Consider the following 26,505-nt stretch of genomic DNA (forward strand, 5'->3'; position numbering starts at 1 on the left):
CTTCCATCTTTTCTTGAAATGCAGCAAATGTAGTTCTCAACTGTTCTTCCAACGCTCTAGTTATTGGTATTCAAAACCCCACTTCTGAAACCAAAAAGCGCTGCATGCGCACGGGTTCATTATGAATTGAATGCACAAGTCCAATGAAAAATGAATAAAATTTATTATTAAATAAAACAAAAATCCTTAAATTTCCTCATATACTTGTACAATATTGCAATATCTCACAGTTGTTATTATTTAAACTACTAAAAACGTTCAACAGAATTAATTCAAAATAGAGAACCGTAGAGAAAGCTAATCCAATTTCACCGCAAATTCCCTACAGTAAACAGCAACAGTTTTCTAAACAAAACTGAGTTGAGGTGATCTTTCTCTGGCTTTTTAAATCATCCGCACGAGATTGTTCCAGCAATTTCTCGAAATCAAAAAGAGATATTTATTAAATGTTAAATGCACACCCTCTTTTTTTTTTTTTTAATTTCGACTGGTAGGAGCAACTTGACGACCAGTGCTGCCTGGTGTTTTATCCAGGTGGTGCGCTGCTCCCTTGGAGGGTAATAGTGGAGGTTGAACCTCCACGAGGTGCCCAAAGGGGGAGTGGACCTGTAATGTGATTGAGTTCCATGAGGCAGGGAAGCCCTAATTGTTGTATTTTTAATTTTCTGGCTTAGCCTTCTCTTAATATTCGACACGTGCTGCACTGCACAGGGAATAAAACAATTTAATTTATAATTCTACTAACATTAGCTATTTAAATATAATATCCATTACAGTACCATTTAGTCACATAAAAGAACACTAAATATAAATATTAAATGATTAAACATTAATTAAATCTTCCATGCTACTTGCATGTTGATGCTACCATCTTTGCGCAATTTGACACACTTCGCAACTGCTTTAAAAAAAAGATTCTTAAACAATATTTATTTATTTATTGAAATTGTGAAAAAATTTATCCACATATCAAAAGACGACCAGTTCTAGCAATTTGAAATAAAATTTTTAACTATTAAATAAGGATTAAACATTAAAAAAATAAAACATTTACACTTGTGAAATCCTCTGTATTTTTTTTTTTTTTTTCCTTTTCCTACCCATGTGCACAGTAACCTGTTTTCACTTTAAAAAAAAAAAAAAAAAAACAACAACAACAACAACAACAGAACTGCAAACTTGCCACTGCTCACTGACTACCTACCAAACATCTCTCATTACTTATCTTTTGCAGCAAAATATTATTGTGTTTCTGCAGAAACTTTATCACATTTAATTCTATTGTTGGCAAATTCCACAAGTACATATTTTAAAATTGAATTTAAGGCAAAAAATTCCATAATTTTCCCATAAAAATAATTGCATAAGAATGCATAGGAAAATGGCGATCTTGCTTCACTGAAGAACTGTTATGAGCAACATTACATGAAAAAAAGTTATGTGCATGTTTTTCAGTGTTTGCACATTCTGAAAATTTGATGACTTCTACTAAGGTGATTAATAGAATGATATGCTTAAAGTCAAATAAAATTTAATACGAGATATTAGGCTCAAAATAACTGAGGCTGGAAAATGGAATATGCACTATTTAAGTTGCATTAATTCAATAAATATTATTTTTTGGAGGGAATTATTCTCTTAATTTCTAAAAATTAAATACCGTGACGCTCAGAGATTTACTAGGAGATATATAAAATGAAGTCTCGGTAAAACCAGTAGAATGTATAGCTAGAATATAGTAATGCTACACAGTGTATAAATGAGTATATAGAATAGATAAAAATTTGATTTAGGTTCTGCAGGCATTTTTAACAGCACATAAAAGAAACACCTCACAGCAAAATGGTTTTCTTTGTATGTCACAGAGTTCACTCTTTTCACACAGCATTTGCATTCTGGCTGCCAAAAATATTAAAACTAAGTAACATTTATGAACAGCATATAAATGCTTCATAACATATTTACATATACAAAATAGTACAAATGAAAAAGTTCATAAATTAAAACATGGCAAAATACACCTAAAAGCAGATCGGGCATTAAATATATGGGTTCTACTCGTATAAATACAGTACAAAGTCTGATATTTGGACTTGTTGGAACTTTGAGAATTGCGGTTTTGGGATTTTTGCGGATATTAGATCATAAGTTTAAATCTAGTCAGATGGCATGTAGAAATTACAAAATAAAGAATATGAAATCATGGTTTATAAAATAATGAAGCATTTATGATATAAAGGGTATCAAAATTTACCAAAAAAAAAGCTTAATATTTATTTTCTTACTTTATTAAACATTTCTTTCAATGCAAGTTGCTTCTTTTTTTATGCTAATATTTCCTCTTTTAATTAAGACACAATAACACACCGAACAAATAATAATTCAGAAGTCAAACAACAAAAATCAACGTTATATTTTCGAAATTTTCACAGGACTAGTTTCGATGGTTTTACCGAACCACCATCCTCAGCTGTAAAACCGCATATGAACAAGATAGGAAATAATGATTAGATAAGAAAGCCTGGACAAGAATGATCAAGTGGCGCCATCTGTTGGTGAAACCAGAACTAAAACAATTTCTTTAAAGGCCGAAGGCAAAGTTGGATTGGAATTAGGATTGTTAACTAGACCATAAAGATTTTTTTGAATGTAAATGCCTCTAGAAAATCCAGTTCTCCAATGGAAGATGTTTTTTGAATAATTTTGGCGGCAGAAAAATTGAAAGTGTGATTTTCGGACCAACAATGTTGAGCAACAGAAGACTTCTGTGTTTCCTTTTTTCTAACATATGCCTCATGTTCTTTGACGCGAAATTTTAAGGCTCTCTTAGTTTGGCCAATGTAAATTAAACCGCACTGGCAAGGAATCCTATAAATACCCCAGGAATTCATATCCGGAATGGGGACCTTGAGTATAGAAGTTGGAATTTTATTGATGGGAGAGTAAACAACCCGAAAGTTAAATTTCTGCAAAATATGTGCAACTTTATAGTAATTGATGGAAAGAAGGGAATGACAACAGAATTTTTATAATCTCCTAAAACAAGAGTGTGCCTTTTAGTGTGTTGAGATGAGAATTTTTTAACTGCTTGATTAATAATGTTGGGTGGAAAGCCCCTGTCAATAGCTATTGCTTTTAAATAATTTATTTCTTCATCAAGGGCTAGTTTGGAGGAGCAAACTTAAAGAGCACGGTAAACATAGGAATAAAATGAAGCTAACTTTTGTTTAGTCGAATGACATGATTTAAAGTGTGGTGGAAGGCAAACCGATGAAGGTTTACGGTAAACCGTAGTACTGAAGTTAGATGTGTTACGTGTGACCAGAATGTCGAGAAACGGAAGAGAATTGCAAGTCTCAAGTTCAAAAGTGAACTGAATAGCAGGATCAATAGAATTCATTGTTGAAAGAACTTTATTTAAATCAACTTTATTACCTTCAAACACAGTAAAAGTATTGTCTACGTAGCGGAACCATGCCGGGAAGTTTAAAGTTTCAAACAATTTAGATTCATAATAATACATGTAGATATCAGCTAGAATGGGACTGAGAAGGCTTCCCATGGCTAATCCCTCAGTTTGCTTGTAATATTTATTTTGGAAAACAAAATGTGTTTGTTTCAAACAGAGTTGAGTGAGAGAAATTAGCTTATCAATTTCGATGCAAGAGAAATGAAATTCACGAAGTCTGGTTTCTAGATATCTTAATGCACCCTCCACTGGAACATTGGTGAATGATTTTACATCAAAAGAAACCATGAGTAAATTTCTAGGAGAAATGTTTTTAACCTTTTTTAATAACTCTATTGAATTTTTTATGGTGTAAATGTTATTGTCCGATAGAGTGGAAAATCTAGAAACTAAATATTTAGCTAATGGGTACGAGGCAGTACCTAAATTTGATACAATAGGGCGGAAAAGAATACCACTTTTATTAATTTTGGGAAGAGCATATAATCTGGCACAATTCGCAAGAGATGGGATAAGTGAATGTTTTAGGTTGCTTGAAATGGTTTGTGAAGATTTGATCGCAGTTCTTATTTTTGACAGGTCCGAAGGTGAAGGATCTTTAGGGATAGGATTATATGGTCCTTCGTTTAAGAGTTTAGTGACATCATCGATGTAATTTAACATTTGATTATTTTATGACTATCTGGCCACCTTTTTCGGCCTTTGAAATGATAATATCCGGGTTAGAATGAATTTCGCGCATTGTAGTTCTTTCTCTTGCAGTTAGATTTTGGTTTCAAAGGTTTATTATTGAATTTTACGTTATGAGCGGTAAGCTGCCTAATCATTTCTTTCTGTGAATCTGAAACTCTACTGAACTTGAAAGCTTTTTCGATAGGAGCCAAAATCTTTGGAATCAAGGGTTTACAGGTTTGTGAGAAGTTAAAATTATATTTTAGAATTCTCTCTTGTTCTTCTGATAAACTAACATTAGAAATATTAACTATTGGCTTAATGTTTATAATGGGAAGATTTTTTGAACTAGAAGACTGTAAAAGAAGTTTTCCGAATTTAACTGCAAGGGTGTTTTTATGACGGTTAACTGCATTCTCCGTTCTAGACCAAGACTTTTGTTCAAGGGCAGTGAATTTTGGATATGTTTTAGCGAGTTCCAGATGAAGCTTATAGAGTTCATGTTCAATTTTGGACAATTGTTGACGTGTATCCCTTATCACGGACCGAAGTAAGGCAAGTTTGCAATTTATCCCTTATGATGGACCGAAGTAACTTTGCCTTCGGCCTTTAAAGAAATTATGTTTTAGTTCTGGTTTCATCAACAGATGGCACCACTTGATTATTCTTGTCAGGCTTCCTTATCTAATCACTATTAGCTATCTTGTTCATTTGCGGTCTTACAGCTGAGGATGGTGGCTTGGTAAAACCATCGAAACTAGTCCTGTGAAAATTTCGCAAATATAACGCTGATTTTTATTGTTTGATTTCTGAATTAGTATTTCCTCTTTTATTTTACAGACAATTTCTTGTTTAGTTACAAAATTCCTTTGTTTAAGTCCTCTAATTGCTGTGTCCAGCATTCCGACTAAGTTGCAATCGAAATTTTTTTCATCTCCAATAATCTCTCTGTCAATTTCTTCACATACTAGCCAACCTATGATACTCAAAAATCAGATTTTTTTAAGAAATCTGGAGATTTTTCACAATGTTAAAAATACTTTTTAAATGATAAAAATATAGTTTTTAATAATGAATTAACTTTAAATAGTAACTAATTCTTAAATGCAAACAGCACAAAAATACCTTACACATAAAAAACATTTTTATTACTTGCATCGTTTAAGGGGAAAAAAAAGAAAAACCAACTTAAATCAGTTTTCGTACAAATGTTATAAACAGTGGCAGATTTTGCTTTCTTTAAGAAAGAAACTTCATAATTTTGTTCATAGCAATTGCCACTTAGGCTTGCTTTCACTAATAAAAGTTTTCTAATGTGTCATCACTAATATTAGATCTAAATTTAGTCCTCGTTTTCCCAACAACACTGAAAATCCTCTCACACTCCACATTACTATTTGGAATTGTCAAAATGGGCAACATAATTCTAGACAGTTCACTATATTTTAAAATTCCATCAGCATCTTTCAGTTTTCCAATTAAACTCCACTGGGTGTCAATACTAGCTGATTTTATAACTTCATCCAAGTTTTCTAATTGTAAACTGCTCTTATGCAACTGTTCGAACTGTTTCAATTTTTCCTTCCTTTTAGAACTCCTTTCAAGATAATAATACGTAAATATCAACAATGTGTTCATCCACATTTACTGGTAAAGAAGCTGCCCCTTTTTCACAGCTGCTAAATTTAAGACGTGACAGGTGCACCTCATAATCTGCAAATCTTACCTTTCCTTTCTCAAGATGCCTGCAACACAAGTCTTCAAGCCTACCAATACTGGTGCATTATTGGCACCAAGTGCTAAGCAATTATCCAGAGGAACTGCATTTTCTTTTAAAGTTTGAATAATTAGCTGTGCTATATTAAAGCCTGTCAAATGTCCTTCTAAAGTGGGGACAGAAATTAAACTGCACTCAATTTCTGAAGACTCTGGATTAAAAAAAGAAACAACAATTGGATACAGTTTTGAATCGGTATTATTGCTTCCATCCGTAGAGAGGCAGAACGGAGCTGTTTTAACGCAATAAATAACTGAAGATTTATTTTTCAAATCCATTTCTTTAACAATTGCACCTGTTTTAGTCCTTGCACTTGAGTATTTCTTAGCGATTTCACTATCGGGAAACATTTTTCTAAATAAAGCTGCCGTGTGATCCGATGCATTCAGTGGCAGGTTGTGCAGTGGCAGGTAAAAAGGCAGAGAACAGACATTCTGCATTAATAACTTTTTGGTCCTTCGTATCTGAAGAAAAATTTAATTTTTCGTTTTTTTCAAAACAACTCATGTTGTTCTCGTGTATGCACATGTTTGAGAATATCAGCCCTTCCACCATGTGAAATCGAAAAATCGCAACGACAGACGGTAAACATCGCAAATTTATTACATTTCCTTGAGGAAATAATGGAACGAAAGCCAACTGTGTACGATTTTTGAAACGTAAACGAGTATTTCACTTTCTCGCAGACATAACAAAAGATGATAATTTCTAAAATTATTTCCTGAAGGCACGTGTACTCGCACAACTCCGGACAAAATGACCGAAATAACTAGAGAACATCCAAATAACAGCTTGCTTTGTCCTCATTGGCTAATACATGCCAGATGACACGCAGTGGAGCACAATGCCCATTGGAGAACTTGAGAATGATGTTTCTGGATACGTATATGCTCTCACAGAAGTTATCTAATATCTAATTCGCAAGATTTTGTTTTAGATATAATTTAGAAAAAATTCAATTGCTTCCAGACGTCCAAAATCACTTTTTTTTTTTGTTCATATAACAAAAGTATTAAGCCATGTTCCATAAAAATCGTGCGAAATTTTAAAAATAAGAAAAAAGTCGGGAGAAATATATTGTAAATCGGGTTGGCGGGAGAGTGGTCGAAAATCGGGAGTCTCTCGCCTAAATCGGGAGTGTTGGCAACTCTGTCTTCATTATCAGTAACGGTATTTTCTGGATCTAGGACCATACTAGATTTTACCATCCGTTAATTGTTTCATTTGGGTGTCATCTCAATAAAAAATTTCTGCTATATTATCTTCTTTTATTATCATTTCTTCACATTTCTTTACAAAATCCAGTAATTGGAAAATTTCACCTTCGGTTTGCAATATCCGCAAACCTTCAGATTCACGGCTATTATCTTCATCACCATGAAATGTAGTAGCTGGCCATAAATAATGTCAAGCATTTCTTAAAAGTATCTGGAGGAACATCCTTCTGTGGTCTTATGTTGCTCCACATGAGAGATTTCATGCTAAAATATTTCAAAAAATTCTTGAATAGTTTTTCCATTATTCAGGTAATTTAACATGGATTTTTAAAATGCTACTTTATATTTGCATTTCAGCACTTGCACTATTACAATATTCATAGGCTGAATGATGGACACTCAATTTGGAGAAAAGAATAATATGGATACATTATCTTTCTCTAAAACTTTAAATGAAATGTGAGCCGAACAGCTCTCTATCTACAATCAGGGCAATTTTTGTGTCAACCGAATTCAAATGCAGCCGAGCCACGGGTATGAATGATTTTCAAAACAATCATTCATTAAAGCTTGTCATCGATGCTGTTTTATTTGCAGGATATATAAAGAGGAAAATCTTTACTACTTTAAATGATCGAGGTCCTGTATTTTTTCCGCTTACAAAAAGTCTACACTTGTGTGTTCCTATCGCATTTGCACATGCTAAAACTGTTACTCTCACTTTGGAATCTTTGATACCAGTTGGAGTCTTTTCTGTAGAAATTGTCAAGTATTGCCATGAACTAGTCAAATTACATTTCACCAGTTCATGGCCAGAGACCAGTTTCAACAGAATTGTAAATTTGTTCTGGAGGCAACTTTTCACCATTAATGAGTTCAATGAATTCATCTGCAAAGAGTTTAGCAGCTTCAGTATCAGCTGCAGCATTTTCAAATGAAATTTTTAACTGCCTTTTACCATGATGATTTTAAAATTTGGTTAACCAACCTGTTGAATATGCACATTCATTTTTTAAGTTCATTTCTTCATGAAGTATTTTGGCCTGCCATTAGCATTGGCACGTCAATGGCACGCCCTCGCTGCGACGCTGTTTGATCCATTCACTCATCCCTTTTACAACAAATTTTCATAACAAATCATTTTGCTATTTGATTTGTTAAATATTTTGTGTTTTCATTGCAAGTGGGGTGTCGGAAATCACAAAACATTCAAAAAGTCCCTTTTTTTGTTATCTTATGTCGTATGCAGTTGACTTTCCCACTGCCATACTCTTCAAAATTTTGAAACTGATATACATTTACCTATTCTTTTGCAGTAATTCCACCTTTTGTTTAATGGACATTGCAATATGTTTTCGCTTTGTAAATCCTGTTGCAGCTCCAAATTATTTCAACATAATAAAAAATTCAAACATTTAATTTTTATAATATTCCTGTAATAACAGCCTGCAAAAAATAATGAGCTGGAGCAATTCAGAAAGCTAAGGAACAGCACAATCTGCTATATTAACTGAAATTCTTTGGAATCAGAAAAGTATAATTTTAAGCCTAGCTTAATAGCGTCTCCTATAGATTACTGCCTATATATCATGAGATTGTCAATGGAAGACAAGTTGTTCCGCTAAATTTTGTCTTGCTTCTGTCGCACACTGAGACAATCAAACTTGAATTGTATTAGTTATTTATTATACTTACTTCAATTTTTTGCACATGCTTAAGGCTTATCTGACTCCTGAATAAATAAATTTCCAATTCTTAACCCCTTTGCGCCGGGTAGCGCGATCACGCGCTTATCGCGGAGGCCTGCAGTGGCTTACGCGAGCGTCTGTCCAGGGCCGAGGGCTTTTTTGCTATTAAGCCTAAATCCATGAAATTTCCGAAGTATCAATGCATTGTTTAATAATGCTCTATAGAGTATTTAAATGGCTTATGCTTCATAGATATTTTTATATATACTTTAATTACCTTATTTCTTGTTTACATGCACATTTTACACATTTTATTTTCATTACTCACCATTATGAAAAATTTGAAAACAGGGATCCACACACAGTCCTACGTTACATTCCTTGGACTCGTAATAACGACATTGATGATGACGACATTAATTAATTAAGGATTAATGATGATGAGGAATTTTGGACTTCTGTACGCCGACGTACTCGGCATACTCCGAAATGTCCTCGTCATCATTAGATTCGCCAGATTCTTTATGATCAGAATATATCAGTGTCACTATCACTACTATCAGAATCTGTTTCAGAATCAATATCTGAAATATTTTGCATCATTTCTGCTATTTCATGCTCTGTTAAACATTTTCGACGCTTCGACATTGCAATGGTAAAAACAGAAAGAATTCATGTCTAACAAGATCTAATTATTTTCTAAATACTGAACACGTGTATGTGAGTCATGCTTCTCTCATTTTGAGTAGAAGGTCTAATGTACACGTATCTGAAACCATATGAATATACAGTGCCATCTTGTGGCAGAAATTATAGTTTTTAAAATGTTCCAGGACACTGGCACAAATACGTGACAGTCGGGGCTGAACGGGAAAATGCTCTGGCACACCTGCGTGTCGGCCAGGAAGTGAGTGTGTTCGTTGCTGGCACGTACACGTGACAGTCGGCGCGAAGGGGTTAAGGCTTATCCAGGGCCGGCACTAGATGTCTTACTATTTGATGCAATCTCTGCGGGTCCTAAATTCTGCTACCAAATCCTTCCTAAGCCCTAACTTTTTGCTACCCCTAAATTTTAGGCTCCATTGCTTTAACTAAATTCTAAAAATTTTGTCTTCCCTAAATTTGGCCATATGAGCTCTGGCGCCAGTTCTGGGTTTATGTTAATAACAATTCAGTTATTTTTAATTCAAATAGCACTAAATATAATATTTTAGCCTATGAGTATCATGAACAAAATCTGTTTTGAGCATATGGAAAGAAATTTTTTGTCATGAACATTTCTTAGCGGATTTGACTTGGATCATCAGGAAGCGTATTGTCAACATTAAAAGCTACCATACTCCTTTGTTATTCAGTTACTAATATAAGAAAAATTGTTTAGGCATTGCTGCATAAGTCACTATTGAAGTTGTCATATGCTGATAAACATGCAGTGATAAAAGCAAAATATAATAAATAATGATTTGCCAGGCTGGCATCAGGAATAAGAAATATTAGTAGGTGTAAAGTCAACAATGTTTCTCTGTAGAATGTTTCTGTTTGAGATGTATGCCAAGCAGATACACAGCTACAAAGCCAAATTATTGATCACACAAATTTATGCTAAAATAACTTTCTTTAATAACGAGGTATTTTTTTAGTACCGAAGAGAAATTAAGAATCGGGCTTCTTCGTGTGTTTTATTACCGGAGGAGGAAAAAATCAAGTGTGCCTATATATATTTTATATAAAGCATAAAAAAATATTGGTGGCTTTGAGGTCTGTCAGTTATCAGAAACCACAAAGTTACTATATCCAGGTAAAGATTCTAAAAATGGTGAACATAACATACAATCTTACCTTCATCTCAAAACAAAATTTCCCTTTTGAACTTCCATGAGTAGCTCGGGCTCCAGCCCACATGAAAGCAAAACCTTCATTTGTCAAAGGATGAGCAGAATATTTTGATGCATCAATTACTAAATTCAAGTCAGAATTATCTGAAAAAGCAAAGTCTGATTAGAAAAATGTTTGTGTGTATCTTAAAGTAACGGTCTGAAAGGTAAATGCAAATTAATATTGATATGGTTTTGTAACATAGCAGAAATACATACTTATATGGCATCAAAATATTTACAATTCAGAACATCAAGTATGCTTATTTACTGGCAGCTCCAGTTAAACAACACAAAGCAAGATTACCTTAGTGACTTGAAATATGCCAAAATGATATTCTGAATGGGTTTTATAAAATATTTATGGAATGAGAGCTAACCAGACATGGTATATAGCTAAGATACTCACACAAAAAATATAGCAAAAACATTTCATAATTACATTTTGAATTTAGAATGATACTTGTTCAATTATACAGATACATTATTTCGAGGGGGAATATCATAATCAATGATTGAAGTCAAGGCCTTAAGGTTCCAACTAAAGTGCTAGGTTCATATACTGAAATCTTGCTTTCTTTTGCAACACTATGTTTACAGAATTTTTTGTATATCTATGCTTACACACATTAAATTGATGGATATGGGAAATAATGCATTTTCTTTGAAAAATTATTAATTTTAAAATCCTTACAATCTCAACACTTGAATTACCGATGTAAATTTTTAGTTGGTTTTAATCAATGTTAAAAAGTTATGATAGTTTTAACGCAGACTTCAACACAGCAATCTTCACTGATACTAACTATTCCCTCCAGCAATCCAGTATCTCTTCTTAAAATTACTCATGATGACTAAGGCTATTTCATCAGAATAAAGTAAAACTAGCACTTTCCTCTAATTCTATAATGACATTCCTAATACTCACAACAGTTCTTTCTTCTTGATCGTCTCTACTTGCACACACTGAAACCTTTTCTAAAAATGTCTCGACACACTGACTGGATCACAATTCAAATTGTTCTTTAGTCTTGAGCCTAACATTTTACATGTACGTTTTGTGCACGTATGACTGACACATAATCAGACATGACATACTCCTTGCTCTGGTGAACTGCAGTGCATTGAGATTGGGTTTGAAGTTATCGAAAGATATTTCCACAATTAAGATTTTTATTTAATATCTACATTCTAACAACTTTCACATTTTTCACTAGGAAAATAATTTAATAAAAAAGCCGATTTCTTACGATTAACGATTAAACTAGCTTCCCTATCAAAATGACCATATCTGTAAAAATAGGTATAAATCATACAGAACCTCCAAAATGAAAGGGATGAAGCGGATATAAATTTGGGTATATACAGTACAAAGTCCAAGATCCGGACGTCCAATATCCGAACCTTAAAGCCACTAACAAAATTTTTTTAGGAATTTGTTTTAATGCTTTACGCATGCACGTTTTATTTTTTCCCCCTGTAAGAAAGCATGTGGAGAAGCCCGATTCTTAATTTCACTTCAGTACCAAATAAAATACCTCATTATTGAAGAAACAATTATTTTAACATAAATTTGTGTGATCAATAACTTGGCTCTGTAACTGCATATCTGCTTTTCCAATAAATGGATTTTGTAAAGAAATGTGGAGAAGTGGTAATAAATGAAGATATAACAGAAGTTTTTCATTGCGATGGCAGTGTTCCAATCATCAATCAATTAACGGACGGTTAAATCCATAGTATGGTTCTAGATCCAGAAAATACCATTACAAATAGTGAAGAAAATGACTAGAGGATATTGAAAATGAAAAAAATTTGACTGACAAGTTAGTCAGAATTCTCAACACAGCAACTACAGGACAATGGAACTTCGTAACTGAACAAGAAATTATGTTCGTCTACATAATTTGAAAAGAAATATTGGCACAAAAAATGAAGCAGCTTAAACAATTCACATTCAAAGAAATGTTTAATTAAGAAATAAATATTAAGCTTTTTTTTTTGTAAATTTTGATACCCCTTTAGATCAGCGGTTCTCAACCTTTTGACTAACACGTACCATCTAACCAAAAATTGAAAACCTTTAGTACCACCACTACTCTTGAACAAAGCTCAGATCACATAAATTTATGAGTGTTAGAGAAAAAACTCGATCAGGATGTTGGGGTTTTAATTTTTTAATTAAATAGTTAGCTTTTTTGTGTACCACCTATTTTTCTCTTGCGTACCATCTGTTGAGAATCCCTGCTTTAGATCATAGATGGTTCATTATTTCATATTTTTAATTTTATAACTTCTGCATGCCATCTCACTAAATTTAAACTGATTATCTAATATCCGGAAAAATCCCAAATCCGGAATCATCGAAGTCCCAACGAGTTCGGATCTCGGACTTTGTTCTGTATTCGCCTCATTGTTAGCATAAATTAGAAACTAGAAAAATGATGGTTTTTGTAATTTCACTCAGGAAGTCTGAAATCCGTCAAAACGACAGATCCTTTAAATCCATTAAGAATATGGATTTATGAAGTTTATTGCTAAAATTTTAAATATGAGATGCTGCATAAGAACCTCTAAAAACTACATATAATCTGTTTGTAGCAATGTTGAATAATATTAAAATTGGCTAAAATACAACTGGTTGAAAGTGGCTATAGTGAAAAATATTTAAATAATAATGTTTTAAAAAAATCAATGTCTTAAATATGATACATTTTCTTTAAAATATTACAGGGAGACGCTATTTTTAAACAGAAAACTAATATTTTGCAATGTAGTGAATGCTACATCCTTTTTGTGACATGGAACGGGTAGAGAAAAATAACATTTTGTGATGTATAAATAGCTATGACCCAGAATAGGTAACAGTGGCAAATACCCAGAAGACAGGAAGGTGAGATGGTGCTAATTCTTTTGAAACTATGACGATCAGTATAAGAATTCTACCTTTCTGGATAGATTAAAAAAGAAATTTGTTTTATCAGACAGAAGCACAATTTAAAATTAACGGTATAACTAATGATGATACCAAGTTTTACTACATGGCCTCATAAATGGAACCTAAATAAATACACTGTTTGGGACATAACCGATAAGGCTGAAAATAAATATTCATTGGCAAAAGAGCATCTATTAAATGTATTCAAAGAAAGTGAAAATGAATGTAACAAGAAATCTTTTCACTAGCATTGAAATTGGCAACATGAAGGCAAGTCATCTATTAAAAACAATGAAATCCTTCGCAACAAATGATACTTCTGACAGGGTATTAAAACATATTGCTCTAGCATTGCTTTTGCACTTGTATTAGTGGTTAGTGATAGAGGTACTGATAAACTGGCGATTATGGCTGATGAGATATTTGATAATGCATTCCCAAATTACACCAGTACCAAAGCACACCAGCATGAAGTTAAGAATTTGAGCGCATCACCAAATACCATTTTCACAATTACTGGAGCAGATATTTTCATTGAAATAATGAATTGAAGATCTCCATTTCCATCATCAGCCAAATGATAGGAGTAGTACAGAAAGAAATAACAGATCAGTGTCTAGAGGCAGAAGACGGAGGCGATACAACCCAGATGATAAACTGTACTATTACAGCTTTACTTCTGGATCAAGATGGTTTCCAGGAAAATGTATGCCACCATGTAACTTGAAATACCAGGATAACTGTGCAGCAGAATCAAAAACAGCAGCACACTAGAATAACCATAAATTCAGTTATAGACACTTTGTAGACAAAAAAGGGGGATAAAATTTTTGGTTGACAGTGGTGCAGTTTAAGTCCAATTCTAGCTACATGTAATGACAAAATAAGTGTTGACATTATGCTACAAATAGTACCAAAATCCTGTGCTTTGGGCACAAAATTTTAAATCTCGATTTGGAACTTTGCCACGATTTTCTACTGACTTTTGGCAGCAGATTTTTTTTAACCAGCCTAATTTATTGATTTGATATTAAAAACAAAAATGTATTGACGGTGCAACAAAACTCAGCATTACTGGTGAAATTACATTGTCAGCTAATGAATCAAATATGATAATATGGATTTTTGGAGGGGCAATGTTATTATATTTCCAGGCATGGAAGGTTTCTTTAAAAAATATGACATTTCGGGAACAGATTACTGTGATAGTTTCCTTGATTAAGTGTTGTACCCTTCATCTCCATCATACCCAAGAGAGACCCTAGTTCCTTTTTGTCAATCTTTCCCCTCTTCTAAACTGGAACATGAGCACAGCAAACTGATCTAATAATACCTACATTTTTTATTCTAGGTTTTTTTCTCATCCATAACTCATACGGATTTGAATTAGGAACTGAAGACTTGCCCATCCTATTCAGTACGCATACTGAAGTGCTGACGTTTTCTGCCCATAAGAAAACTAGAAAGTTCACTTCTTCATTCGAATATTTGAGAGTTCTGGCCATTTCGAGAACTGTTCTGCCCTATTGTTCAGCTTTGCCACGTTGCTCAGGTGTACATGGAGCTGTGAGCCTCTGCGAAATTCCATGCTTTTTCAAGATCTTTCGAACTAATTGGTTGTCAAACTCCCACCATCACCACTGAAGATTTCTTTAACTTTATGCCCTAAGTTCTAAGTATAAGCTATGAAATTTTCAAGCAAATCTTTTACTTCTGATTTGTGCTTTAAGAAAAAAACAGCATTAAAATTTGGTGTAAGCATCTTTGAAGATTGTGAAATATTAAATTTCATGAATGATCAATCAAATGGCCTACAAGTATCTGTCGAGATCAATTCTTCAGCTTCTGTAACCTCTTTTCTGCTTCTAAAGTTTAAACGGTGGGCTTTTCCACATACACAGACTTCACATAATTTCGTATCAGACTAACTCTTTCTCAAGAATGGCCTTTACATGCTTTTTATCTTGGTGATCCTATCGTTCATTATAAAGGTGAAAAGTTTATTTATTATTCTCAGTCACATTCATGTCAATGTGAGTTTTAGGAGCAAAGGACTTCATTATGGCTTTGAAGAGACCTTGTACCATGCAGAAATATTTCGCCATGTATTTTTAAACAGTCCTTTAATGTTGATTCAAACACACTGTTTTGGTTTCTATCTTGAGTTGCTAACAAGGAAAATAGATTTTTATTTATTTCTGGAAAATACCAGACATTTTCTAGGTTTTTCGATTTGATTTATCCCATTTACAATTGTCATTATCTTGATAGTGCCTTTGCCAATTGTTGGTAATGATTTTCCATTTTCTGCAGTAATGCTAAGGTGATGCCCAAATTTTGCTGTTACTGACATGTTTTGAAGTCCCACTGTCAAACAAACCAATCATCAAAAGTTGCTTCAGCAGAAAATATTGCCTTATCTACAGTTAGGATTGTCATATTTGCAGCAACATCATTTTTACCTCCTTAGTTTAGCCCTATATGTAGAGTAGGTTTTAGTGGTTTTCCCATCAGTAGTTATCTACTTCTTGCATGTTCTGACTCAGTGTCCTCTCTGTTGGCAATAATTACACTCTTTGCTGTTTTTCTTATTAAGAGCTAATTTCTGCCTAAATTTAAAATTTGATATAGATGCTTTGAGATATCAAATTTGGATCTTTCCTTAACTTTCTTACATGTAAATATTAAGTTCATCTTCAGTATATCAGTTCTATATTTCATGTCTGTATTAAGCCTTCATGATAATACGAACTTAATTTGATATTTCCAAATAGGCCAAGCACTTGTTCTGCATAATTGGCTTAACTGATATCTTTGCAGCTTTCATTTTCTGCAAACTAATTTGACAAAAAACGGTCATGTTAAGCTTATGAAATGCTACTTTTATCTCCGCTCTGCTTCTAAACTTTTTTCTGCCCAGTTAGAGCATCTTGGGCTTATAAACCTTTTAAGAGTCTAACAATTATGAACGGAGACAAAAGAACATCGTCTATATTGACATTAAGCATACAAAATGAACATAATAAAAATAGACATGGAAAAGGAACTATGGTTACAATTACTGAAACCGTTGTCAGAAATAAAAAGTAAAAATCCATGTTGCCCTACAGGTTGCAAAAGTATAATGGGAAATATAATCACAAATATAAGTTATTCGCAACATCTCTTGTTTATTAAGTGAAAATTTCTTTAAATTTTTTTGCTCATCTAGCAAAGCATTCACAAACCAAATCATTTGCAATTCAAGGTTTTACTGCAATAACTGTACTCTTTCTAATGTTTAATAACTTAGAACAACTTCTAAAAGATTCTATGAAACATTAAAGCTGTGTTTCCACTGCTGCGTATGCATTGCGTTTCTCCAATCAGCGAGCGAATTTACTTTGATTGACATCTGCAATCCGGTCGATGTGCGGTGACGGATGACGTATGGATGGAGTTCAACAATGTTCAACTTCTATCCGTATGTCTGCGGATGCGTTGGGCTCCCGTGGTAAAAAAGGAGCAATCAGGTGTAGTCACCAAAAATTAATGGTGGCAGAAGTAGTGATGAACACTCGCTTAGGGAAAAAATGTTTTGCTAAAAATTACTTATTTCTGAATTAACATTATACCGAGAAATCTGCATGCTGAAAAAGACAGCAATCAGCTGAATTTAGTTTAAAAAAGATAAGAAAAATAAGATAACTGCAACTACAGTACTTGTTTGCAGATAAAATTAGGCGTTCAAGAAAATCAGCAGAAAAAATTATAATTCCAAGTCCATGAAATAGCAAAATTTGTCCTGCCAATTATTTCCTAGTTCTGCATACTCATTTATCTTTAATGAAAATGAACGTCTGACTATATCAAACTGCTATAGCAAATTAGATATGATTAAAAGATTTGTTAATTTTTTTTTCTTTTGAAACAGGTAAAAACTAAAAACGTTAATTATAAATTAAATTTGATAGCCTTTTAAATATTCCACTGCATTAAAGAGTATATTTATAAAGGGAAATACAAATTTAACATATCTTTTTGGCAAACATATATTTGAAAGCACACGAAATATATTTTTAGCAGCCCGTTTAACTTCAATTGGAACATCACTTTAAAAGATATTGTTTTTTGTAAAAAATGTACTAGAAGCTGAAGAACAAACTCTGGTGAATTTTTCAGATGATAGCACACTGAAATAGGACCAAAAAATTTAGTTTTAAGAATTGATTTACTTGATGATAAGCCAAAATATGCATGTGACTTCCGTGTGATGCAAACTTATTGTTAAAGCTGACGGTAACAATGTTTACTTTTGGGGGTCGTGAGTTCAAATCCCATACGCTTTTTGCACCCTGTCTGCAACTTTCTTAGCTTTTTGTTGCAATTTCATCTATATTCTTGTTTTATAATTTATTTCTATTATTATATGCGTTAAATAAATATATTGTTTTATTTATGCTCTTATTTATTTAAATTTCCCCCCACAAAAAAGTTTGAAAATTATATAATACTAATTTAAAGCTTACCCTGTACATATATATTTGAATTTAACAAACATTCTCTCTATTCGTAAAAAGCAAATTTAAAGTTAATTAAATTTAATGCAAACAAATGATTAATTATTGCTGTGAACTAATCTACAATATCATTTAAATTCTGAGAGCATATGTAAATCAAGTGCAAGTATCAAAATCCATGAATAAATATATAATTCCCAAAATTTATTAATCCTAAAAAAATTATAAAAATGCATAAGTGAATAGATTATTAATCCTAAAAAATTTACAAAAATGCATAAGTGAATAATTATTAATCCTAAAAAAATTATAAAAATGCATAAGTGAATAGATTATTAATCCTAAAAAATTTACAAAAATGCATAAGTGAATAATTATTAATCCTAAAAAAATTATAAAAATGCATAAGTGAATAATAGGATAAATAAATTTTTGGAATTATATAGTTATTCATGGATTTTGATACTTGCACTTGATTTACATATGCTCTCAGAATTTAAATGATATTGTATATTAGTTCGCAGCAATAATTAATCATTTATTTGTTTGCATTAAATTTCATTTAACTTTAAATTGCTTTTTATGAATAGAAAATGTTTGTTGAATTCAAATTTCATTCCTTGCAGCAATGGCGCAAGAGAATTATTTAAATTTAATTTATTTTGAAACCCTGTAGATATATATATATTTGTTTCACTTTTACGTGAATGTATATACATGTGCTCAGACTTTGGCATGTTTACGACTCTAAACTTTCATTACCAATTAACATGAGACAGTATTAATGCCCTTAACATTTTTTTAACAAAAAATTACTACAGTCAAAAGTCTTTAATCTGGACTCGTCGGGACTTCAGCAATTCCGAATTATCGATTTTTCCGGGTTATAGATCATTAGTTTAAATCTGGTAAGATGGCATGCAGAAATTATAAAATTAAAAATATGAAAGCGTAATTTATGAAATAAAGAGCAATTATGATCTAAAGGGTATAAAAATTTACAAAAAAAAAGCTTAATATTTATTTGTTTACTTTATTAAACATTTCTTTCAACACGCGTATGCGTAAAGCATACATTATGCATAGTTGAAATTAGAAAATTGCAATCAGAAAACTATTTGATGTGTACTCGTGATATTTATAATGACGAAGAATTTGATTTAAATCATATCAAAGATGGAATACATCGAGATGAAATACTACATTTAGTAAGGAATTATAAAGCTGAATAAAATAAAAACATCTGCCCTGAAGATAAGAATAGCGCTGACAGATCAACTTCCAGTTCATTGCGCGCCGCAACGCCCCCCCCCCCCGCAGAGCAGCGTGAAATTGATAAACGGGTTTCGGAATGGTTAGAGAAACAAAGGATATGCCTTTATCCATTTTTTGCAGCAATTCCATTTTCTGTTTGATGGACATCGAAACATACTTTCGCTTTGCAGATATTTTGGTAGCTCCAGCATCGGAAATTCTATTTTGACATAATCGAAAGTTCAAGCTCACTTTTATAAAATTGCTCTAACAGTCTGCAAAAAATAATAAGCCGGATCCAATTCGAAGATTAAGGAACAACGCAATCTGCAACATTAACTGAAATAGATAATTAGATAATTTTAGCTTAGCTTATACCATCCGTTATACAGTAAACATGCACGCGTAAATGTATTATTAGCATGCGTGAAAGTATTATGCGCATGCGTTATGCGCGGAAAGTTTGTAGCTTTGAGGTCCAGATCATAGATCATTCCGAATTAACGACTTTTGACTGCATAATAATTGCTTTAAAATTCAATCCTCTACAGCAGAAGTGCAGGAATTAATTAATTAAATATCTTCCTTTTCTTTACCTAATGTGTGTATATATAAAGAGAAAAATCTTATTTTTATAACTTCTATAAAAAGAGATATGAATTAAAAATAATATTTTATGGATTATGCATAAAATATAACTGCCCATAGTGCATTTTAAAACAAACGAGATTTCTAATAACTTATCCAGCTATGACCATGAAGTCAGCATTATTGAAGCATAGCAAATTTTGTGTAAATATTGTGAACCTTTCTTTACAGTTGCTCTGTATTTTTAAAGTACGAACTATTTTTTAATTCCTTTAACTTTATTTTATTTATTTGTTTATTTTTTCACCAACAGTACATTTTAGTTTTAATAATATATGTATTATTTCATTGATATTTAAGGTTTCTAGAAACGCAAAAAGTTTTAAAAATTTACTTCCACTTCTATGGAATTTGTGATGTTCATAATATGCATTATAACCTTACTTATTTAAAAATTGCTAGCGTACTTTACTTTCGCAGTTCATAAGCAGAAATAAAAAGTTCCAAAAACATGGAATTTAGTAAACAAAACTTTTCTGCATTTTACATCAGGATCCATATCAAATCCAAAACAAACAATACTCACTTAAAGCGGGAAAAATTCAGATGTTCAGCGTCGAAACTCGCGAACTGCTTGTTTGACGCCAAAATATTACAGTGACACCTAGCGGTGGAAAATGAAAATATTCTACGGATACATGGCAGTGGAAACGCTTGTACGGATGTCATAGGCGTGTTTTCAATTGACGCAACGCGTTCGTACGCAGTAGTGGAAACGAGGCATAACAGGAAACATATAAAAAACATTATTCAGCATAACTTAAGTACCTTTTAAAACCAAAACATTCTCTACTGCTGCCAGATACATGAAATTCCATCTTTTTACAAGCACAAAAAACAATGTTGCCAAAAACTGAGAACAAAAGTCAGTCTTATACACAAATAGCAATAGTAACAAATTAGTACCTTGCAAGTACTGGAATATAAATGTGTTTCAATGAATATAGCACCTTTTTCTGAAGTCAAATAAAATGAAGTTAATTCTAGTACTGTCAGGTGGAATCTCGATATAATTAATATATAAACAAAGATATGGCTCTGCTAAATTTTAAACTTATACACATCTGAAAAAAAAAATTAATTGCCTATTCAATTACGACTCCTAAGTGCCTAAATGAGAATATGAGAATACAAATTACTTAAAAGCTATAAAAGATATCTGCTGAAAAAGTTTACTTCAAATACCATTATATTTCTGAATATAGGTCAAACATCTTTTTTTTTTTTTTTTTTAGAAACATTTGTTCAAAATTCAAAACCCGAGACAAAATGAATAAAAGAAATTACTCTAACATTCATATATGTCACCATGAGGGTGAAAATATTGCCAAGCAGGTAAAAAAGATTTTAAAATCAAATCACCGTAAAATAAAATGCCAGATGCCAACAATGAGAGTTCAGAATAGAAATCTTCATATGGCAAATCGTAAACTACAAGTGATCGCATTTGGTGAAAATTCTGACAGTATGGCTGCTCAGCATGGCTCCACAAATGAAAAACAAATTCGTATGGAAAAAGTGGAGAGTAAATTTTGCCAGCATCAGGTTTTACGTTTTGGTGACGACTTCCCTAACCAACATAATGAACAGTTTCGAAAATAATACAACTCCCGTTTCTAAAATGTATACCTCAGTTCATTCAAAAAAAATTTTTTTTCATAAACGTAGGAAATAAAAAGTGAAATATTTGGCAAGTCAATGCTTGAGCCCAGCTAACAGAAAAGTGCCTATCTTTTTTGCGAGATAAGTGAATCTGTATACATAATTTAGCTTCAGAAAAAGTTTTAAAAATTCTCGGCTTAATACAAAGAAACATACGGTATTAAAAAATTTAATTTACAAGAATACCAAATGACCGTTTATTGCACAAAATCTGTTAAATGCAGGGAACAAAATTTCCAAAATAATTAGAAAGCTTATTTATACATAGATAGGAAGAAAATATAGAAACCACTAAAAATGCTTAATTCATTACCTTCAAATTTGTTTTAAGAAATAAACAAAATTTATAAGAAATTCTCAATTACTTTAAAGTTCTTTTACAGAACACAACATTCCTCTTTACTGACATAATAATCAGGAGGAAAAAAATTGCTATAAGGAGTGAAATAAAAAAAATTCCTATTTTGGATGGCTGAAAAAATAACAAAAAAAAAAAAAAAATATTGTCATCTTTTTAAAACTTTTTGAACTGTAAAATACTCACATGTATCTAATGTTACTACAGATTCATCAATTTCTTCAGTTTCAATCTTCATGATTTATGAAAGCTATAAAAACAACAATGAAACATAAAACTCAAAATAATTTAAATGTTTTACATACCATGCTTAACATTAATAACTGACACATTCAGTAGTTACGATTGCAAAAGGTTTTCAATATTAACAGAAAAAATATAACTTGATAAAATGAAGAAAGGCCCTAAGCTGCAAAAAATTCAGGAAAAGTAAAATAATTTGGTCAGAAAAGTTCTAATGCCTAAAATCCTGTTATCCACCAAACAGAACTGACTCCCTTTCAATTTAACACGAATCATGCTGCCAATTTTTTACATTTCCTAGAATGAACACAATTATTTGAAATTGGCTGCCACTGATTGATGCTTTTCTTTTACTTTTATTGATAAAGCTTTTTTTAAAAAAGTCTGTTTTTCATTCATTGAGAAGAAAAAATTAACCAGTAAAAAAACTTTCATTCTTTTCCTCTGCTATTTAAAAATTTGCTCTAACTATTGAAAACTTCAACTTTCAAGTTAATTTCCCTCTTAATAAAACCCAATACTCAAAGAATCCATTTTAGATTTTAATTTTTAGGTTACAAAGTATTCAAAATCAGGCTTAAAATACATAAAATTCTGTACCGGAAAAGGTAATAAATACATTTTTATGGATAATCCTAAGATCTCTTCTAGGTTTAGCTCAGCTAAAATTATTTAAAAACTTTTTTTAGCTGGATAATTAGATTACATAAAAAAAAAAACTTATTTTTTAAATGATATTAATTTCCTTCCATAATTCCCAAAAGCTTTTAAAGCCAAGTTTCTTAATTTTCCCTTTTAATTTCTGTTTTTCATGATAAGGCTTGTTCTATTGATTTTAGCTTATTTATTTTACTTCCACCTCACTCCCAACATGAAACACTTTTGCACCTTGAAAACTCTGGTTTGAAGCGTGACTTCTTCGAAATCCACAATATATTCAGAAACAAATACAATCTTTGCTAAATGCCAACTTTTGCTAAAGTTTATATTTAGTCATATTTAAGAAATTGATAACCAAACAATTATCAATAATGCAGAAATTAAAACTTAAACTGCAGTGGTGTTACTTACTTATATCAAATCTGGAAGTGAAATAAGGAAGTAGTGAAGTGAAACCAAATTCAAATGTGTGTGGAATGTCAGTGCTTTGCAAAATCTGAAAATAATTCTAGTTTTAAAAAACATACATTTGTATTTAAAATCTTAAATAAATGCATTTAAAATATTATATATAAAACTTAGTCACAACCGAACAGTTTAACCATATAAAAAAATAAAATTCTAATGCAGAACAAATGTACACTGCAAAAGCATCCCCCCCATTTCCATAATTTAAGAATACTAAAAAAAACCACAGTCATACATACCACATCACATTTGCTTATTGAGCTAGCTTTTATATGTATCACTGTTTATTCTGCTTTAAACTGCTAACATATATTTTTTTATAACAGATTTTATGCTAATAGAAGGCCAAAGCTTTAACCCTTTGACGCACGCTATATTATTTTAAAAAATATTTTAACTAAAAACACTAGAAATCGAATATTATGATCCTAGAGACAAATAATTTACGAATTAAAAAAAACCTACTCCCCCCCCATTAATCTGTGGGTGCGGGGTTTCGCTGTGAAACCAGCACGTGCCTAGGACTTTGAAACTTACTGAGTTAGTAGGAAAAAAAAAACTTACTTTTTTCCGTACGTATTTCCAATGAATGACGAAATTTGTGAATTAAAAAAAAACTGCATTTAAAAATTGCATCAAATATAATTTTTTTACTTTATTTTACAAAGTATATCATCAGAAAAAAAAATTATAATTTATGTAATTTTTCTGCAGCAGTAAAAACATAAGAATGTACATAATAAGGAAATTGGGATAAATAGATGGATAAAAGGCCATAATAATCCATGGGTTTTGCATCTTCCATAGAGGTAATTTTGTCAGTTGGGCCATAATCCTCAGAAAATTCGGGAATGGATTTCACTACATTCTGCATTTTATTCCATGTTACATCTGCAATTCTGGAAGGACCTGGTAAATTTATATCATCATTTTCTGACTGATCATCACTTTCATATTCTATATTTCCATAAGCAGGAGGGAAGGAGATAAAGGAGTACTTCCTTCTCCTTCACTTTCATCCTCAGAGACCACTGATTCTGGATCTGAAGGTAATTCTTCAAGTAACACTAATGCATCAGCTATTTCTAACCCTTTGCGAGGCATTTTGAATCTCAACAGTAGAAAATAAAATATTGGCAAAATATTTTAAATTTAATTAAATTTTTGTGCGATTTCTATTTTTAATTATTCAAAAATATATTTGCAATTTTTTGGAACCACACAAAATAATTTAGAAAATCACAGTACTAGCATAGAGAGCAAGCATGTTGAAAGCAGAGAAAAATCTCTGGAACGAAAAATATTTTATGGGGGCAGGTGCATGTATTGTTTGGTAATACAATAACTGTGATTTCAAAACCCCTTATCTATATCCAGGTGAAAATAAACACTTTTATTTCAAAGCAGCAAACATTACTATAAAGAGCAGTGGTTTCAGGGTGCGACCACCGAGCCTCTAGGGCAATGTGAGCATTGTAGCGCAATGCTCTAGTGGAGCAGTGGTCGCGCCCTGAAACCACAAAGAAAATACCATAAATATACACAGGTTGTTTATATATGCAGTTTAATTATTGCTGTATTTTTATTGTTTGTGATAGAAATAATGATGTGAGATAAATTTTTTTTAATTTTAAGTTATTAATATAAATAAAAGAAAGTTATTTTGTCTCACTGAAAATGAATTTTAAAAGGCATCTGATTTAAAATACTAAGACCTAAAAATGTATAGTTCTGCAGTAATTTTGCATTATTTAGAGGTAAAAGATAAGTAATCAATCGGTTTTCACTCAAACAGTTTGGAAACAAGAGCGGAAAATATTTCGAAAATTGGTGGTTTCAGGGCACGACCACCGCCTCTCAAAGGGTTAATAAATTATGCACTCGACAATATATACATATACTTTTTTTTCTTTTTTCAAATTATACAGAGTGGGCCATAGGTAAGTATCCTGTCTTCAATTCCCAGCCACACACTCTTTGGATGAGGCCAATGACCTTTCATCTTGGTCTGCAAACTATCTAACTTGGTATCACCATATAAAGCATTGTTCCAGCTTTATTTTGCCTTCCTATTTACTCCTGTACATCTGGCACACTTGCCAATCTAAGACACTCAAAAAATCAGGAGATTTTTCTCAACGACGAAAAGACTTTTTAAATGATAAAAAGGTATTTTTTAATAATGAATTAACTAAACAAATATCTGAAATTTCAGTTACCAATTCTTAAACAAACAGCACAAAAATACTTACTTGTAAAAAACATTTTTATTATTTGCATCTTTTAACAAAAAATAATATTTTAATTAGTTTTCGTGCAAATAGTTTAACAGTGACAGATTTTGCTTTCATTAAGAAAGAAACTTCATAATTCTGTCATAGCAATTACCCCGTGGGCCTGCTTTTGCTAATAAAAGGTTTTCTAATGTGTCATTACTAATTTTAGATCTAAATTTAGTCCTTGTTTTCACAGCTACACTGAAAATCCTTTCGCATTCTGCATTACTATGGGGAATTGTCAGAATGTCCAACATTATTCTAGACAGTTCACTATACTTAAAAATTCCATCAGCACCTTTCAGTTTCCCAATTAAACTTCACTGGGTGTCAATCCTAGCTGGTTTTATAACTTTATCCAATTTTTCCAATTGTAAACTGCAAAACTGTGACTGCAATTTATCAGCTGCAACATCAATATCATCATCTTTCATGATTAAGATGCTATTTTGCTTATATGCTTATGCTTAACTATCTATGACTATTTTGTTTCCATTGGTAGAGAGGCAAAATGGAGCTGTTTTAATGCAGTCAATAACTGAAGATTTATTTCTCATACCCATTTCTTTAACAATTGCAGCCGTTTTAGTCCATGCACTTGAATATTTCTTAGCGATTTTGCTATCGGGAAACATTTTTCTAAATAAAGCTGCAGCATGATCTGATGCATTCAGTGGCAAGTTGTGCTCAAGTAAAAAGGCAGAGAACATGCATTCGGCATTAGTAACTTTTTGGTCCTTTGTTTCCACAGTAAAATCTAATTTTTTATTTTTTCCCCCAACAGCATTCATGTTGTCCTTGT

At 32.0% G+C, this 26,505-nt stretch overlaps 1 protein-coding gene across 2 annotated transcripts in view; it reads right to left on the reverse strand.

Moving 5' to 3' along the window:
- LOC118180854 (uncharacterized) overlaps window positions 1-26,505 on the reverse strand; it is a 117,736-nt gene that overhangs the window by 64,611 nt on the left and 26,620 nt on the right. For both annotated transcript variants that reach the window (XM_085809612.1, XM_085809613.1), the window contains exons 2-4: window positions 23,371-23,455; window positions 22,243-22,306; window positions 10,663-10,802 (exon numbers count right to left, since the gene is read on the reverse strand). In XM_085809612.1, coding sequence (XP_085665738.1) covers window positions 10,663-10,802; window positions 22,243-22,294 — 192 coding nt within the window. In that variant the 5' untranslated portion in view covers window positions 22,295-22,306; window positions 23,371-23,455. The remainder of the gene's footprint in view (window positions 1-10,662; window positions 10,803-22,242; window positions 22,307-23,370; window positions 23,456-26,505) is intronic.

This window comes from Stegodyphus dumicola, chromosome X2 (genome assembly GCF_044657685.1).
Source record: "Stegodyphus dumicola isolate Sdum_Otavi_A_Nest chromosome X2, ASM4465768v1".
NCBI classification, from domain to species: Eukaryota; Metazoa; Arthropoda; class Arachnida; order Araneae; family Eresidae; genus Stegodyphus; species Stegodyphus dumicola.